This window comes from Astyanax mexicanus, chromosome 21, assembly GCF_023375975.1.
Source record: "Astyanax mexicanus isolate ESR-SI-001 chromosome 21, AstMex3_surface, whole genome shotgun sequence".
NCBI classification, from domain to species: Eukaryota; Metazoa; Chordata; class Actinopteri; order Characiformes; family Acestrorhamphidae; genus Astyanax; species Astyanax mexicanus.
Genome location: NC_064428.1, coordinates 28029510 through 28048461, shown reverse-complemented (window position 1 = coordinate 28048461; position 18952 = coordinate 28029510). Strand labels below are relative to the sequence as shown.

Below are 18952 nucleotides of genomic sequence, written 5' to 3'. Positions count from 1 at the left end.
AAGACTGGAGGAGGAGAACATAATGCCAAGATGCATTAAAGCTGTGATTAAAAAACTTTATGAATATGAACTTGATTTCTTTACATCTTTTTGGTTATATTAGTCATTTCTCATTTCTGCAAATAAATGCACTGAATTACAATATTTTCATTTGGAATTTGGGAGAAACGTTGTCCTGAAAAGTTTAAGAATAAAACAACAGTGATCATTTTATTCAAATACTATAAATAGCTAAATCTGAGAAGCCGATTCAGAAACTGTAGTGGTCTCTTCATTATTTCCAGATCAATAAGTTGAGAATTTAAAAAAATGAAGGTCAGTCAATCCAAAAAAAATAAAGAGCTTTGAAAGTGTCCTTGAGTGCAGTCCCAATGAATATCATTAAAAAACAATGTGATGAAACTGGCACTCATCAGGGCCAGCCTCAGAAACTCCAAGTTACCAGAACCCAAGAAAAGAGCCAACCTAAATTCCATATCCTAAATTTGTGTCCTCTTTATTGTATAATCAAACAAACAGCGATAACAGAGAGTGGTATAATAACATTCATTAATTTAAAGTATGTGCTTTAACAAGAGACACTTCATTAATGTACAGACTTTCTAAGTACCTCACAGTAACCTCAGTGCAAGTATTTCACATTATAACACTCCCTCCTGTGTAGTATCGCTTAATTATACCATAATTAACTGTACCACTGGGTCAAATTGGTCCACCATGCTTTAAAGCACGTGTTCATATGCTAACTTATACAGTCAGTCGTAAGCCTCTATGATGGATGAGTGTTCAGGACATGTGGAGATGTGAAAACAAATGAAAAGCCCATTGTTCTTTTCTTTAACGTTATGAATCATGTAACAGGAAAGCTGAACAACTGTTTAACTGCCAACAAAATTATGTAAAAAGAAATCCCATACACATTTATAACATTCACAGGATTCAGATCAAAGGAAAAAAGGTCAGACTGGATTTTGAAGTCAATCATAAAAGATCTGAAATCGAATTATAGGAAGTACATTTGGGGTTTCTGTCATTTATTAACAATGAGGAACGACTTATTAGAGCAGTTAATTCTGACAGAATGGACAATAGATGATGTGAGCAGTGTTTAGATAATGACTATTTTTTTGTGAGGAACATTTTAGCCGATACCTCGCATAGCTCTCGACAGGATCCGTCCTTCAGTTCCCAGGATTCCTTGCATGGCTCCAGGCACTGTGAACAAAACAAGAGGAAAACAGAAGAAAAGAGAGGTTAGATAAGAATGGGTTAAATAGGCACTAAACTCACATTTTATTGCTGACTCCACGCTCATTTTTAAAATTTCAAATTAAAAAAAAAAATGGCTACTAGGCGCACTAGGTGATGTATGGGTTTAGAGGCAGAGCAGGAGGGAGAGGCGATTATAATAATTTGATTTAAATTAAATGTAAAGAAAATAATAGCTTGTACACCTCTTTAAATGATGACGTTTGCTTACAAATAAATAAAAACAAGTTTTTTATGTAAGAACTAAAAAATGTAATTGAGATGGTAATCAGTCATACATTTGAAGTATATCAATTATATATTTTTTTATAACCACTAGTTTCAACTAATTTTTAATTTAAAAAAAACAAGCTATGCAAGAGGTACCCAATTTTTTGCTAACAACTGTATAAGACTACTGACTAAAAAAATTATACTTTAATATATAAATTAAAAAAAAAAAAAGCAAAAGAAATCCCTCAAGGGCATAAAGCCTTTCAGAAAACTTAGCAAGCTAACTAGCTAGCAAGGCTAGCATTAGCTGACAAGGAAAGTGTTAGCATTTCAGTTTTTTTTTTTTTTTTTAAGCAGAATCCCATTAAACAGACATAAAAGTTGTGTTGTTGTTTTGTTTGTCAAGACAGTTTTCTTCTGTTCTGTCCTGATATGCTTTCTCCACTTCAGCGGCGCCACAAAAGAAAAGAAAATCCCGCTTACGAGCCTTCAGTAGTATCTGGCATTTGCGTTTAGCAATGCAAATATACTTTTTATTCCTGCCTCAGTAACATGCCTTGACATTCAGCTTTTTCCCCCCGTCTCTATCTCCTTCTCTCTCTCCCAGAATCCCTCTCTCTCTCTCTATATATATATATATATATCCTTGTTTCCCTCCTTCTCGTCTCCAGTGTCCTCTATCCTGTCTCCCTTAAACTACACTTCCCCTCCTGCATGAGCGAGCGAGGTCTGGACGCCTCGGGGGAATTCACATTTCCAATTTCATGCTGTATTAATGAGACACAGCAGTCACTGCACCACAACACCACGCTGCGAGGGGAACAGAAAAAATAACCGTACATTTTACACCCATTTCAACAGACCAGTTCCCAACTAAAACTCAAGTAATACAAACATTTTGCAGCTACTGTATTTTTCACACTATAAGGCGAACTTAAAATACTTACTTTTTTTCCAAAAATTGTCAGTGTGCCTTATAATCTGGTGCTCGTTATGTATAAATTATACCAGTCAGGTTGTATAAGATCTAGTGCTGTGCGATATGCCGATAAAAATATCGTGGGAACGATATAAAAGTGTCTATCGTGCTACTTTTACCTTCTATCGTCCCTATCGTTTCTACAGTAATTTCATCAATTATTCATGCAAATATATAAAGTAGGCTACAATGAAATGTATTGTCATGGTCACTTTGCATAAACTCGGTTTATATAAGTAATAATAAAGTAATCTTCTCAAAAAAAGCTTCATAATGTGGTTTTGCGACATGCTTTACATTATTAAACTCATGAGAACTGAACAATGGAGAGGCATTGTTCTTTTCATTTGATATATATATATATATATATATATATATTGCTGCACTAAAAGGTTGTAATTCTCACTTGTGAAAGTTTGGTTTAATGTCACTTTGAAATAAAGTTGGAAAAAAGTAAGCAATGATATTATTTTGTCATATTTTTCGAAGAATAACTGAAAATATACTTAAATGTGATATATCACGATATATATCGTTATCGTGATATACACAATTCCATATCATGATATATGATTTTTCCCATATCGCCCAGCACTAATAGAATCTATATCAACCAATAGTTGTGATCAATACATCATTTGATATGAAATAAGAACACATTTCACTTGTATTAATTTTTACTGATAGCAATGAATAAGAAAGTTGCCAATACTGGCGGGCAGTCTTGGCCAAAAAGGATAGTAATTAGGCCTTGTTTTTAGTGGGACATAACATATAACGTACATTACAAAATAAATCAGATAAAAAATAAAAGAAAAGAGGATCTTCATAGGTTTTTTTTTTGCTTTACTTTGTTCTGAACAAAGATACTTTATTATTATATACTTTAACAGAACATCTTCCAAGCGCATTCATTATTAATCAATTTCCAGGATCATAATCCAGGATTTCTCAGAAGAGGTTATGGAGACGTTTTCTTTGGCTTCTGCTCAATAGAGTTTCGGAGAACACCCATTAATGTGGTGTGTGCGAATGCATGAATGCTCAAGGGCCACTGCATATGCATGTACACGTAACTAAAGGACAAGTTCAGCAAGGAAACTCAAATTTAGACCTTTTTTTTCCACTTAACCCTCAGCCAAGACATGATTGGTGGCTGAAATCCAGCTCAAGTAACTGGTTTTGGATGGTCTACTTTTTTAAGATGGTGGTGATGGAATTGGTGGTGGACAGTCAGATGAAAGCAGATGATTTTGGTCATGGTGGTCGACCAGCTTGGTCAAGCCTCGTCATACCGGTGGTCTAGCTTGGTCAGGTTGTTAATGCTTGGAGACCAGCTGGCCATGTGGGGTTTTTTTTATAGCAGGGATGTAGCAATAACTTAGCAGGGAGGTAAAATGAAGTGTAATAGGATAGGGTGCCATAGTAGCTCTCCAGCCCAGAGGGTTGTTGAACCCAATTGCAGAACAGTTTATCTCAAAGTAGGTAAACCCAAGAAGAAAGGAAAAAAAACGAACCCAAACCTGAGTCGTCAGGGTCGTGATCCAAAACACTATCGCTGCCTCGGCTAGTTAATTGGGACACAGCCAGGAAAGAACACCCTTATAAGGAGATAGGGAGCCCGAGAACGAGCGGAAAAACGAAAGCGAAACTAAAAAGTCATGCCAAATTCGACAGAAAGACAGGGGTGGAATATAAACAAAAGCTAACCAGAGAAGCATTTTATTTATTTATTTATTTTTTCATTATCGTTTATTAAAGTTCAAACAACCTCACGGGCCAGATGTTTCATGCTTGCGGGCCACACCTTTCTCCGACCCCTGGTCTAAACTATTTGGAGTACATTCATATTTTACGTTGATGACTGTTTAAAGTCTTCAAAGTAACCATTTCGTTTTTCAGATGCACAGTTTTTCTATATACAGCCTGCTCTCTAGAGCCAAGTTTCTTAAACAAGTACAAGAATTGGAAAAGTCATTCATCTCAGACGGCAGTGATAAAAGCTCACACCTTCTGAAAAGAGTGTGGGAGCAGGTTTCTTCCCTTTTTTCAGGTGGTGGAGCTGTTGGAAACTATGAATAATGGCATGGAGGCACATGGGGCAGTGAGAGGGAGTGAGAGAAGCCCATTTTATGGAGCTCGATGCAGCCAGGTCCCTGCTGAAAACGCCCGGGGCCTGATTGCACTAGCCATACTAAACACCCTGGCACTCCCCGACACTACGGCGGTGGGGGAATATCCTGCACCCTGCCTACAATTCTCACATACAGCAGCCTCATAAATACAGCAAACTGTCTCAGACACAGTGGGCTTAAATCATGACATCACTACCTGTAATGAGCACTTTATTTCATTCACACACACATATCGTTTTTCCATTACCACAAACGTAGACCGTAAGACGATGTTTGGTGTTTGGTGTCTGAAGGTTTTCCCTGTTTATATTAAAAAGTAGAATTAAAGGAACAATCAGTAATAAATGCAAACGAGTGTGTAAAACGACTACGAGTACAAGTAGGGCTGTACGATATATAGTTTAAGCATCGCCATCGCGATGTGCAACAGTCACATCGTGGGATCTGCAAAGTCACTTAAGGCAGTTAAATCAAACACGTCATGTTGCAGTGGTTTGATTCTTGACACAATAAGTAGATACACAGCACTGTCTCTGTGTCTGTGTAAGTGACAGGCTGCTGCTGCATGAGAAGCGTAAGGGGGAGGGGGAGTGCAAGGGGTGGGGCAGGAGTAAACATGAGGTAACCGTATGGCCTCCATCCACATGGTTGAGCACATGTGTTGAAAGCTGTGCACCTCAGTCCATCACAGTTTTGCGCAGATATTTCCAGTTACAGCTGAATTCACGCTTTTAATCCCAGAAAACACTCTTAATTACCCTTTAAAAAGCAATTGAAATGCCTGACTAAAGGGCTGATTACTGTTGTTTTGCTGTTTTCCTCGGGTTTTGAGGACTCGGCACTGACTCAGCTCTTGATCGATCCGGCCATGAGCCCTGCATTATATAATATCACAATATATATTGGTGAAAAAAGAACATTCGAAATGTAAATTTTTTCCAGTATTGTGCAGCCCTATACAGGAGTCAAATTTCCAAACACTGAGAGAGTTTTCTTTTTCCCAGATGCAAAGCTCAATATATACATTTTAATGTCCAAAATGACTTTTTCTGCTACCCTAGTGGTGGTGGTGCAACCTAGCTATGGTCAGCAACCTTACTGAAGCTCAGTGATTACCTGTTCAGCAGACAAACTGCCAGCTCAGCCATTTCCATGGCTTCAGCACACAGTTTGTGCAACCTGTTCTTTGACGATGAAAGTGTTTAGGTAAACCTTCAGATTGGTTTCCCATCCCTAATACTGTACAGCAGAGTGTTCGAGGTCATCCGTGTCATTCGTGTGGGTTCTGAAACTTAAGGCCATTGTTTAAAGGTTTATTGACTAGGAAAACAATTCTACTACTAGCATTCTTGGAGACTAAGTGATTAAACCCAAATTACTGAGACTTTCTTGACGGTCCATTTTTCTTATTAATTCCTGTAGAAATGTATGTATTTAATTACTCTTTGACTCAAAATCTATAAAAACACTGCAGAATAAGAAGAGAGCATATCATAGACACTGTAAACTGTCCCTCACAAATCAGATCTCAGCAGATCGATGGCGTTTCTTCACTGGAGTGCACTGCAGATGTTCTCACGCTGAAAATCACACACCCCCCAGCATACCCCCGCCCCACCACCGCCGCGAGAACAAACGCACCGGATTTATAACCCCATATGTGCGGCGTAATCTGTCCTATCAAATTTAGCTTGTGTACTGCGTGCTAGAATTTATCGTCTTCTAACCCAATTGCACGGAGGCCCATTCTCCAGACTCTCAAATACTATTCATAAAGCTCTCAGATTGCAAACAATTGCCTGCTTCGCTGCACCTCGCATTCAGGACCACAATCTAATCTATCAAACTCGCATCTCCTCCGCTCCACTCCTACGGAACAGCCTCGTGTGATGCACTGCACATTCAGACGAGTGTAGAGGGGGGAAAAAAAGCCCCCTCCACAAAACGTAGCTATTAATCACCCATACTGGTACGAGCTCTTGCCCCTGGAGGGTTGAAAACCACTGAACCAAGAAACACATGAGTGCAGCGATCACCTTTCGAAAAACCCACCCATCAGCTCATGCCAAAGCTAGTCTCTCAGCTTTTCGCGCGAGGCCTCGCTAATCCGTCCGAAAGCTCCTGAAAGCCCGGTGTCATTATTATACCCCAGCGCTGGTTAGTTTTCCGCCCCATTTCAGACGCAAATCAAGCATTGCTTTCCACCCTGCAAAGTAAAGGTTATTTAAGCGCGCCGGACGGGGAGCAGGGTTTGGGAAAGAGGTTGCCTTGGGCTAGCTCCAGCTAAGCCCATAGGAACCACTTGCTTTCGGATTCCTATTTAATGCAGAAGAGACTGTGGAAGTTTCCTCAGACCAGGCTTTAGAGTACCTTGCTCTTTATAGCACACTTTTAGTGTTGGGTCTTATCTAAAGCACACTTTACAACATGGTCATTACAAAGCCTGCTAATTACCAAGCCATTGAAGGGCCTTTATACTAGGGCTGTAAAAAAAATACTGATATATTGAAGTATTGTGATATGTTATGTTTTGAAACACTGTATCCATTAAATATTTATTAATTAAGATACAATAAGAAGTTTTTCTTTGAAATCCATGTATAACGAACATTACCCAACAATATAAATCAATGAATCTTACATATAATGGCACGTTCTGAGGGTACAAGGCAGTTTGAGAAGTGTTATGGATTATCTGAAAGGTTCCATTGTTACACATGTGTTACACAATACTTCTGTATCTGGAGATCAATACATATTGTCCATATTATTCTAAATTTTTAAACATTTATTGTTCCTGGTAAACTTTATCTTCCTTCCAAATAGCATTGCAATATAATAAATTTTGCAGTTTTGTAAAACTTAGTCCTAATATTGAATGAATATTGTACAGAATGCGTGTGCAATATTGAAAAAAAAAAATTCCAGACTAAGCAGTAGGGGATTCTTGAGACGACAGCAGTGTGTGGACGAGTATTGTCCTGTTGGAGTGTGCAATTTAAAAAAAGGTAGGGCCACACCCAGAAAAGGGTGCAGAGCCTCATTTGCATAACTTTGGCTTGTGAAAGTACCTGTAATAAATACTGTAATAAATAGGAAATTACACCCCTCACCAGGACACCACACCTTCAACACAAACCATTGATCTTTATGCTGACCACGGTGGCTCCAGATACAAATTTCAGTTGTTGCCTCCACCAAGACAAAAGTGGGATTTGTCACTAAAGAGATGAGACACTCCATGACAGTCTAGTACAACTACCCACCAAGCTTCATTCCTTCTGAGTGATTTAAACAAGTATTTTAAACTTGGCTTCCTAATAAAATGCCCGTCTTAGAATCTGAGAATTTAAGGCCTATACAAATGCAAAATGCCACTTATCCAAGATTAATCAGTTTTGCATGTACTAAACTTAACTTTCACATGTATTAAGATTTATCACAATAGAATTGAACTTATTTTTCATCATAAAATGTAATAAAATGCCTCTTTGTTCAATGGTGTAAAACTTTAAGGCCTAAGAAGCTATTTCAGTGGAGCATGCCCAAGTGCGAAAATCCTCCATCCTCCAAAGTTGCAGAATAAACCAAACAACCGCTCCAACGCTGACCGTGCATAATGCTAACTTTGAGTGCGGGGCAGAGCATTCAGTCCTGCATTTGATATCATGCCCAGCTCATGCCACAAGGCGAAAGAGAGAGAAAGAGAGAGAAAGAAAGATAAAAAGAGCTCCGGCCTTTGTCTGCGGTTTGGGTTTGAATAAACTGCACTTGCTTTAAGCGGCTTCCAGGCCCACCGTAGCAGTAGCATCGAGAAGCTCTGGACGCTCTGCTCTGCTTTCCCAAGTCTCGCTAATTCCCTCAGAGCGGCCGTGATTGAAATTGTGGGCATGCTAATCGCTGTAGCTTACACTCGCGCTTTTGTTCTCATGACTATAAAGACGTGGCTTGGTGTCGCCTCATTGCCAGCACTTCAAACTCGATAATTAAAGTGGCCGAGAGCATTGTCGTGGTGTACTAATTATTTCTTTGACATTTTAATATGTCTGCGACAGCAACCTCCAGTAGTGCTCTAGATCATGACATTCAAGAGCTGATCAACCACAAGCCACAGGGCTTTTCTTGTACTGTTAATGATTCTGCGGACCTTCTAAGTGGGCGAATCTCTGGACGCATGACCTGCATGCTAATCCCTTTGGAGTGTACTTCAACAAAGGGTTCGCTAAGTGCTGTCTGAGAAGGTCTACGGCGAACGGCTTGTGTAACAATTAGAGGGCACGAAGGTTAACAGTCAATTTGAGCAGTCCTGACAAAAAAGCATGGAGGCGACCATTCGTTAAAAGCCCATTCCTGAGACCAAAACTTGGGAGCAGAGCAGACAAAACAATTGAGGAACTTCTAAAGGAGTTTGTTTTGGCTGCTCTGAATTGACATTTTTGGGAATATGGACGACTCGTAAACACCCAGGGGGCGACTGGCAGTATTAGCGATTTGCTTACGCCCGCGAAATACCAACAGCCGTCAAGAGACATTACAGTAAACAATGTTATAGAACAGAACAAAGCCTGCCTCTCGCTTTGTGCAAGAGCACGCGACGGCAACGGCTGCAGACGATGCCAAGTTGAGGCCTTTAATCAAGTCTTCAGACGTGAGGAGGCTTTGTTGTGGGATTGGGCCTCAAAATAAAGCAGGATGACTGACATCCAGAGTCCTAGCACACCTGAAACCAAGCAAGCAGCAAAAAAGAGCCAGAGGCTGATCTATAATTGCAGTACATGAGGAAGCTAACCTTAACCACAGAGCTTCCAGACGGAGGCTCGTAAATACAGGAGGCCTAATTCTTACGTCTAGGCTCTGTCACTTAGCTAAAATCAGCTTGCTAATTATTCCCTATCAGCACTGACTAAGACTGGCTAAACGGTGCCTAATTAGCAACAATGACCAGGTCTACCAGGATAATTATATTATTTTACTTACCAAACAGTATTTGGACGTGACTTTAATCATTTTAGCTGACCTCAATTTTGTACATCATGTTTTTTTTTTTCTTGTTAGTGTGAAGAGACTATGTATGAAAGTTAGCCGGTATGTCAACTTTGTTTAAAAACAATATATATAAATGTTCTTATTAGAAATGCAACAAATGCGCAGCGGCACTCACAATTCACCGCAGACCCATCTAATCAATTATTAAATTAGTTGCCAACTATTTTAATAATAATAATAATAATATTAATAATTTTAATTGTATTGAATCTTAGACCCTCTATTGTATATGTATACAATATTTTTTTCTGCATTTTGGCATCCTTTTCACACACACACGTGTAAAAAAAGGGCTCTAATATGGAACAACAACGACATATTCTCAGTAATTGCAGGCAGGCGTACTAATTTTAGATGTGCACAGGGATACGTAAGATATGTAAACATATTCAAAAATGCAAAGTTATTTAAAAAAAATAAACTTGCTAAGAACTGATACAAGCTACAATTAAAAATGGGACAAGAGAGAGACACAGAATGAGAGATGTTGTAGCCCTAATTGAAAATGCTGTTAATTTAAAATGAATTGAGATATTATTTTATAGTAAGATTATTAGTATGAGTTTATAATATTTAATATAAATTAATAATTAGTTGAGACATTCTGTCATGAGTACTGTTAATTAACTTACCCCTATTGTAAAGTGCTGAAGGCCGAAAACGTAATTTTAAACATAGATTCTCTCAGGTTTTCAGTATTCAATTTTGCCACTTTTGAGAAAAAAAAAACTATTAAAAAAACTACAGTTAAGTTGTAGTAAAATAGTAAATATGTAGTAAATAAAATAAATTATTCATTGTGAATAAATAAATTAATCTTTCGTCACTTATTTGGACGAACACCAAGAGTGCTTTTGTCATTTTTTGTCAAATATTTTCAGTTGCCAAATATTTAGTGAATCCCTAATTTTAGATTCTAGTTCTTGTAAGAACATGCTTAAGTTATTCACTTACATACTCAAATACTATACATACAAGTCCAATTGATCTATAACAGGATGTAACTGCATTATTATTATATTTTTATACTATTTCGTTACGCCAATAGCATAAAATGCTCCTAACAGCTAACCAAACCCCCTGATTTTTACTGACTCCACCCTCAGTTCAAATGTAAGGATAAAAAGGCAAAAAAATTGGAGGGGTAGTTTGGGAGGGGCTCTGGGTGATGTATGGGTTTAGAGGCAGGGCAGGAGGAGCTGAGAGGTGACTGGCTGAGCTGCAGCAGCAGTAGTGTGCCTCTGATAACAGTGAGACCCAGTCAATATTATTGATGGACTAATCTTACCACAGTAAAAGCGTTTTTAAAAGGTTAGAAAATGTTTTCAATAGTTAAACATTTAATAGTTAAACATGTCTCTTATATTTCATTAATTTAAAGGAACACTTTTTACCTATTAATGTAAACAATATCTCAATTATCCATTGAACAACAAAGACACTTATTGTGACAGGCTTAATAAAGCGCTTTTAATTTCCTAATTCCGGAAGCTACTTGATCTTAGTAACACAATTACGTTAAACAGAGTTAAACAGCTTCAGCCTTTAAGCCAACCAACAATCTCTAACCAAGTTACCACTGACACCAGGGCTTTTAAAAGCCGATTGGCCTGTGACTCGCCGAGCTCTAAACCAATAAGAGAGCCTGGTACGATGAATAGAGAGCGTGCTAAGGGGATTGGCCTTGTTTAAAGTGAATTGGTAGAGGTGGGTGAGGGGAGGGAAGGGGTAGGGCTGAACGATTAATCGTTTTTTAATCGAAATCGCGATTTGAATGGACGCGATTTTTCAATCGCAGGAGCTGCGATTTGAATTAGCCAATAGCCTGCAAGTGTTTCCAACTTATGTGGTTAAAAGCGCCTGTTCTGTGTCTGAGAGGCTTGTGTGTGTGTGTGAGCACACCGCCTGCTCTTCTCCGATTGGCCTGATGCAGCAGGGGCTGGATTCATTTGAATATTTTTTTCACTGGAGGGCGGGGCTGCGTTCAACGCAACGAAGCCAGCATGCACTGCCGCTCTCTCCATTGCAGCTACATCAGGGTGAATTAAATTTAAAGTGGCGCTTGGACATGAGTGGAAGACTTGGATAAAATAATTTAAAGCCAGGCGGACACTGTGCAATTGTTTAAATGCGTTGTAGAGTTCAGATTGTCTGCGAACCCGAACCTGACTTGATGCCCGAACTCGCGCCGGGTCAGCAGAGAATTCCCTCCGCTTTCCTTTGCGCTCTGTCAGATGGTGCTCCAGAAAATGGTCTGTGAGGTAGATCTGTTTTAATACAACAAATCACACTATGATCTTTATGATGTACCACAAGTTACACTGTTATAATCACACAGTGCTGCACGCGTGTCAGCAGCTGCAGCTCTGCCTGTTTAAAGCTCCGCGCGTGGGTTAATCGGTTTGCGCCGCACACATCGCCGGGGTGACGACGCGTCTTTTTGGGGCAGAAATAATATTTCTTTATTTTATTTCTGCTATTGCGTGCCGTTTTTCGTTTATATCTTTTGGAATTCGTTATATTGTAATTTTATTAGTATTTGGGGATTATTAAATAAAATATAAAAGTAATATATAAACAGTATAAATAAATATCAGTTTGTACCAGTGTTGGGAGTAACGGCGTTAAAACAGCTTCTGGCCGCTGTGCCTGTGGTTTGGCGTGGTGAAGTTGAGGCACAATTGTGACGATTTGCTGCTCTAATCAATTCAGTGATTGCCGTGGACAAGCCAAGTTCCGAATTAAGGACGTTAAGCTCTTTTTAGCTGCTCCGATGTTTGTGGTGCTGCTGCTTTCTCTTTTAGAGCTTAGATTTTCTGCCCGAACCTGACCTGACCCGAGGACCGACCCGAAATCGGGCTCCTATTTTTATTTTATATAAAGCTTTGGTGTGCTAATCATAATGTTGCTAAGTAACCAATTATTATTGTTCACTAAAGCGAACGAAATAGCGAAAACTGAAAGTGAAAAACATTTGTGTTAACTGAATCTGATAAAAACGGCAATTAAAAGAAAATAACATAACTATCTCGAACTGTATTTTGTGTTTATAAAACTAACTACAACTAACTGAAATTACTGATAGAATACCCTCATTTTCGTGTTAAATTAATTTAAAAGCGCTGTTGTACAGCGGAGTTGTACAGCGGGCGGTGTTGTGCCGAGCGCGTGGCACCTGGTCCGTGGCGTTAGTTCTTGTGTAAAGCGCTCGCGCTAGCCGCAAAATACGACAGAAAACACTGAGAAACTGCAGAACTATCTATGGGATTACAATATGAGCGCCAGGCAGATGAAAGAGAAACAGCAGATACAGCGTGAGAATATTTACCTGTGAGTAGTAACTCACACCAGAAATCTCTCTCTCTCTTTCTTTCTCTCTTGCAAAACGTGCACGTTTTGGGCCTGATCTAAGCTCTATTCTCTTTTGGCAAGGCTGTTGTTATATTAATACCATTTTAACGGTCATTAGATTGTTGTTTTTGTCCATTATTTTTTTTGTTTATATATACATATTTCCTTTGAGGGTGGCTTGGTATGTTTAATTTCATCCCCAGACGCGTTTTTCCGTTTTTTCCGTTTTTTTCAGTATTACAAGTTTTAGTAATTTTCTTTGGTTGTGTGGAGAATTTCGTTTTATTTTTTTTAAATTCGTTAGATTATATTTTTGTCAACATTTTGGGTTTATTTTCGTTTGTTATTTTTCTAATAGTAAATGTATAATTGATTTCCTTTTTTGATGGGCGAATATTAAAAAGTAACGCGATTAGTTACTTTTACTGGTAACTAATTACTTTTATAGTGGAGTAACTCTGTTAGTAACTCAGTTACTTTTTTGGAGAAGTAATGAATAACTATAACTAATTACTTTTTCAAAGTAACGTGCCCAACACTGGTAGCTACCAGTATGAAGCTAACAGCTAAAAACTGATTTACTTTTAAGTTCATTTATTTGTAAAAATGCATCTCAAAACTCAAAGAGTTTAGGATAAAACCGATATTTTGCTTTTTTTTTAGCTTTTCTGCTAAGGCATTACTGTCCACAGCGGACCAGTCAGTTACTGATGTTGCAGTTATACCTTTTGTGCATGCAAGCATTAATGATGCTACTTTTGCATTTAATGTGCAAAAAAACTGATTTACTTTTAAGTTAATTTATATTGTAAAAATGCATCTCAAAACTCAGACTTTACAGTTACTGATGTTGCAGTTAAACCTTGTTATTTATTTTGTTGTTACTTGCAATTTAAAAATAAAACTGAAAACTGCATTTAATCTGAGATACCTGTGAATATTTTATGTGGAAGAAGTTTATAAATTTATTTGATAGGTATGGTAACCACTAATACAGGTTTAGGTTTTTGATGGATTAAAAATAATCGCAATTTAAATCGCAATCGCAATATTCTGTGGAAAAATCGCAATTAGATATTTTGCCCAAATCGTGCAGCCCTAGGAAGGGGAGGGGAGGGACCACTCTCTGGAGAACGCTCTGAAAATCTCTGGAACAGTTGGCCAAATGTTTTCATGGATGGAGGGAGAGGGGTCAGAACCCTGCCTGTTCCTGTGAGCCTGCCCCGGGGGGGTGATGTGGAAACACGTGCTACGCCACTACCCGCCATATGCGGACATACATCAACACATAAAAGCTCTCAGACCACTCGTTGCCCCTGTAGCAGCAGACAGCAGTCTGTTTAGGCAGTTAACCAACACATGCACAATGCTTCAGGAGCTGGAGCTGCATGTTCTAGGGCTGACTGGGCTGAAGGAGGTGTTTTACAAAGCTGAATTTATGAATAAACCACATAATTTGGGGCAAAAGTCAATTTTTATATTGAATATTGTGCTGAATCTGAATCTGTATTGAATACTGTACTGGTATCTCCAGGATCTTGCCAAAACGCAGCCTGAATTCACACATATACAATATTTCTTCTGCTTTTGGGCATCCTTTAAAAGAGTGTCTCTAATGTGGATCAACAACATATATTCAGTAATTGCAGGCAGGCATACTAAATGTAGACGTGCACAGGGATACATAAGATATGTAAACATATTCAGGAATACAAAGACCATATAAAAATAACCTTGCTCAGCACTGAAACAAGCTACAGGAAAATAGGACAAGAGAGACGGAAGAGACACAGAATGAGAGATGAGCAACCAGAGAGACTGAATGAAGACAAGATCAGCAAGAGTGAAAGGAGAGAAAGACATTGTAAATTAATAAATGAGAAAGAAGAGAAACTAACCAGACAGAGAATAAAAATGATTGATAAAGAAAGAGAGCCCAAAAGATGAGAAGGCCAAAGACAAGAGACAAAGAATGTATGTGTGTGAGAGAGAGAGGGATAGAGAGAGAGAGAAAGAGATGTAGAAGAGAGAGAACAGAGGCAAGAGAAACAGGGAGAGTGAAAGAACAAGAATAGGAAGAGATACCAACAGACAGAGAGAGGGAGCAAGAGAAGAGAGAATGAAAAAAAGAAAAAAGAGACAGGAATGAGAAAGACAATAAAAGAGAAACTGAAAAACAGGAGACAGGGACTGAGAGAAAGACTGACAGACAGATAGAAAGAGAGATATTGTGAAAGGGAGAAAATGAGAGCCTAGATACTAAGAGAAAGAGTGAGAGAAAAAACAGAGAAAATACAATAGACAAAAAAATATAAAGAAATACTGAGAGAAAGCAAGACAGAAAGTAAAAGAGTAATAGAGAAGTGAAAAAGTGCATGAAAGAAAGAGAGAAAGAGAGAAGGAGACAAAAAAGAGGGAAAGAATGATAAAAATACATAGAGAGACCTAGGAGAGAGAGTGAGAAAAAAATGAACAGGGAGAGAAAGGTAAATAAAGAGAGTGATGAAGTGAGAAATAGAGAAAGAGTAACTGAGAGAGAGAGAGAGAGACAGAAGTTAGAGTGAAAGTAAAAGAGAGAGAAAGAAAATAAAAAGACAGAACACAGAAAAATAGACACTGAAATAAAGACAGATAGAGAGACTAATGGAGAGAGTGAGAAAGTGATGTATAGTGAGAGAAAAAATAAAAAAAAACATATAGAAAGAGAGAAAGAGAGAGATAGAGATTAAGAGAAAGACAAATATAGACAGAAAGAAAAAGGCTAAGAGACAGACAGATCGAAGGAGAGAGGCAGATGGGGGAGAGAGGCAGCTAGAGGAAGAGAGTGAAGATAGAGAGAAAGAAAATAAAAACTGAAAAAAGGGAGACAAAGAAAAAAATGAGAAAGAGATGTATAGTGGGAGAAAGACAGAAAAAAACAAATGAAGAGTGACTACAGGAAAAGAAAATAGAAATAGAAAGAGAAAGGAAGAGAAAGAGAGGCAGATAGAGGGAGAGAGTGAAGTCAGAGTGAAGATGAAAGAGAGAAAGATAATAAAAGACAGGAGATACAAAAGGTAGAGATTGAAAGAAAGAAAGGTAGGGAGACAAAGGAAGAGAGTGAGAAAGAGATGTATAGTAGGAAAAAGACAAATATATAGTGACTACAGAAAGAGAGAGAGAGAGAGAGACAGAGACAGAGCAGGCTAGAGATACAGAAAGAGAAAGAGAGAGAGAGAGAGAGAGAGAGAGAGAGAGAGAGGGAGAGAGTACAGTGCAGTGTAATAGAGAGAGTGTGTTAAAGTCAGTGCTGGCATGATGTGAGGCGTGCAGCTCTGCGCTATGAGCCGATACTGTTATTTAATTACATCTCTGCTGCAGAATGTTAATCTGCTCATTAGAAGAAGTGGGCTGAGCTCTGGGCTGAAATTAGCATTTTGCAGTGCAAAAAAAAAGCATGGACCTGCATAACACACATCAGACCACACAGCAGCAGCCTTTCAACTCCATCTGAATCACTCGCATTACAGTACTGACTGGGAGCGCAGACACGGGATCATACATTCATTCCTGCAGGAGAGAGAGAGAGAGAGACGCCCGGCGCAGGAATAACGCCTGCAGAGCTGCAGCGACCCTCAGCGTGATGTATGAGGTCATTATCAGAGGCGTGTGAGCACACCAATGTTTTAAAATGACGGATCTGCACCGCCTTTATGTCAAACGGAGACATAATGTCATGTAATTTTGACAGAAATTACCTTTGCGCATTGCTTATGGCCTTGGCACCAGCCTAGGGATCCATTACTCTGTGGGAGAGAGAGAGAAAAAGAAAGAAAAAGAGAGTCACAACCTGTTAAAACATCATATTTAGAGTAAATATCCTTTCATTTGATTTGAAGCACCGCAGAGGGACCTGATTTATACAGTCATGAGTATATAAATGTGTATACAAAATGTTCTAGAAGCAATGCCACAGAAGAACTATGGTATTTGATACTATGGAATATTGCTATAGAAACAATATCAACCTTAAAATTTTGAAATACATGGATGTAAAATCCAGTGGAATCTTTACAAATTTCTAAAGTTCTTTACATTCGTATCCTTTACAAATATCAATCAGAAATTATTCTTTCTTCTTCTACTGTTATTTTTACTTTTAAATTAGGGGTGGGCAATATTATATCGTATACAATATATCGTCACACAGAAATATCATGATATTAAAAATTCATATTGTGATAATAGGGCTGTTCTGTCTTAAAAGTAGTCTATTATTTATTGTGAAGCTTTAGGTGTATTTACTGTATAACTGTTTTAGTTTGCAGTTTATATGCATGCACTAAATATTCTGCAATATTATTTGCTGCATTATATTATTTTATGCTATATTATTTATTTTGCCACATTATGATTAACCTGAAATTATTTTAGTTTTCCTATATCGCCAAGTATATCGTTATCGCAAAAATACCCTGAAATATCGTGATATTATTTTAGAGCCATATCACCCACCCCTATCACAAATACCTCAAAGTATAAGGAAAATAATATAACTAGTAAGTCATGTGAAGTCAAGTCAGTACTTTCAGCAGTAGCAACACTACTTTAGTTACTACATGGTACCGATTTGATTGCATCATCATTTTTAATCACTATGAATTTTCAGGCATTTTCACTTATGTGCCATTTTTGGACAAATGATTTCAGTTGCTGAATATTCGTATATATAAGGATTTATCTGGCAAGAAATTTCCAATACAATTAATATTTATTATTTATTAAGTTCTATGAAGCCCAAAATAAAATTCAACCAGATTATAGAAGTGGTTAAATATATACAGCTCTGGAAAAAAAGAGACCACATAAAAATGATGAGTTTCTTTGATTTTACTAAATTGAAAACCTCTGGAATATAATCAAGAGGAAGATGGATGATCACAAGCCATCAAACCAAGCTGAACTGCTTGAATTTTTGCAGCAGGAGTGACATAAAGTTATCCAAAAGCAGTGTGTAAGACTGGTGGAGGAGAACATGCCAAGATACATGAAACTGTGATTAAAATGTTTATGCTAAGACAAATTCTTTTACACTTTACAATAAGAGTGCATTAATTAACAGTACTTAAGACAGAATGTCTTAACTAATTATTAACTGATACTAGTTAACATGGCATTATTAATCATTAAAATTTTTAAATAATATTTCAATTCATTATTGTTTACAACATTCTAAAGCATTAAAATTGCCAAATGTTTAATAATGTCTTTAGTCATGTTGATTAATAATTAAAAAAGTTGAGACATTACTTTACCATTTAACAATGCTTATTACTGTCGTAGTTACTGTTATTTGTGACCATTATTGTAAAGTGTTAAAATGTATTTCCAACATACAGACTTTTTTTAGCAAAAAGTTAAAAAGACAATTCTTTTAAACAATTCTGTCCTTGATCAAAAAGCTTAATCAAATAGCTTTTAAAAATATTTTTATTGATCTAGAGCTAGGGGGATATTCAATTTTTTCTTAGATTTAAGATTATTAATTAATTAATTAATGTATTAAATGTAGGGGCACCACTTTAAAATAAGACTACCTTTATAAAGGGTGTATAAATGGTTTACAATTAGTTTATTTGTTGGTTACTAATTAGGTTGTAAATACCTTAAAAATCATTAATAATCAGTTATAACACATATGTAGAAAGGGCAACAATGACCTGTTGTTTGTCAAATAGTGAACCCACAGCCTTCTATAGAGTTGCCCTTTCTAATTATGTGTTATAACTGATTATTAGTGATTTTTAAGGCATTTACGACCTAATTAGTAACCATTAATAAACTAATTGTAAACCATTTATAAACCCTTTATTAAGGTAGTCTTATTTTAAAGTGGTACCAATGTAGTTTAAAAGAGTACACTGACTGAAAAAAAGCTAAAAAAAAATGCAGTACCGTTTCCTGGTCTAATACTGTAGCC

At 37.5% G+C, this 18952-nt stretch overlaps 1 protein-coding gene across 1 annotated transcript in view; it reads right to left on the bottom strand.

Annotated features, from left to right (window-relative positions):
* anos1a (anosmin 1a) overlaps positions 1–18952 on the bottom strand; it is a 52208-nt gene that overhangs the window by 21857 nt on the left and 11399 nt on the right. The window contains exons 2-3 of the mRNA XM_022674679.2: positions 16731–16778; positions 1153–1215 (exon numbers count right to left, since the gene is read on the bottom strand). Of these exons, the coding sequence (XP_022530400.2) occupies positions 1153–1215; positions 16731–16778 (111 nt within the window). The remainder of the gene's footprint in view (positions 1–1152; positions 1216–16730; positions 16779–18952) is intronic.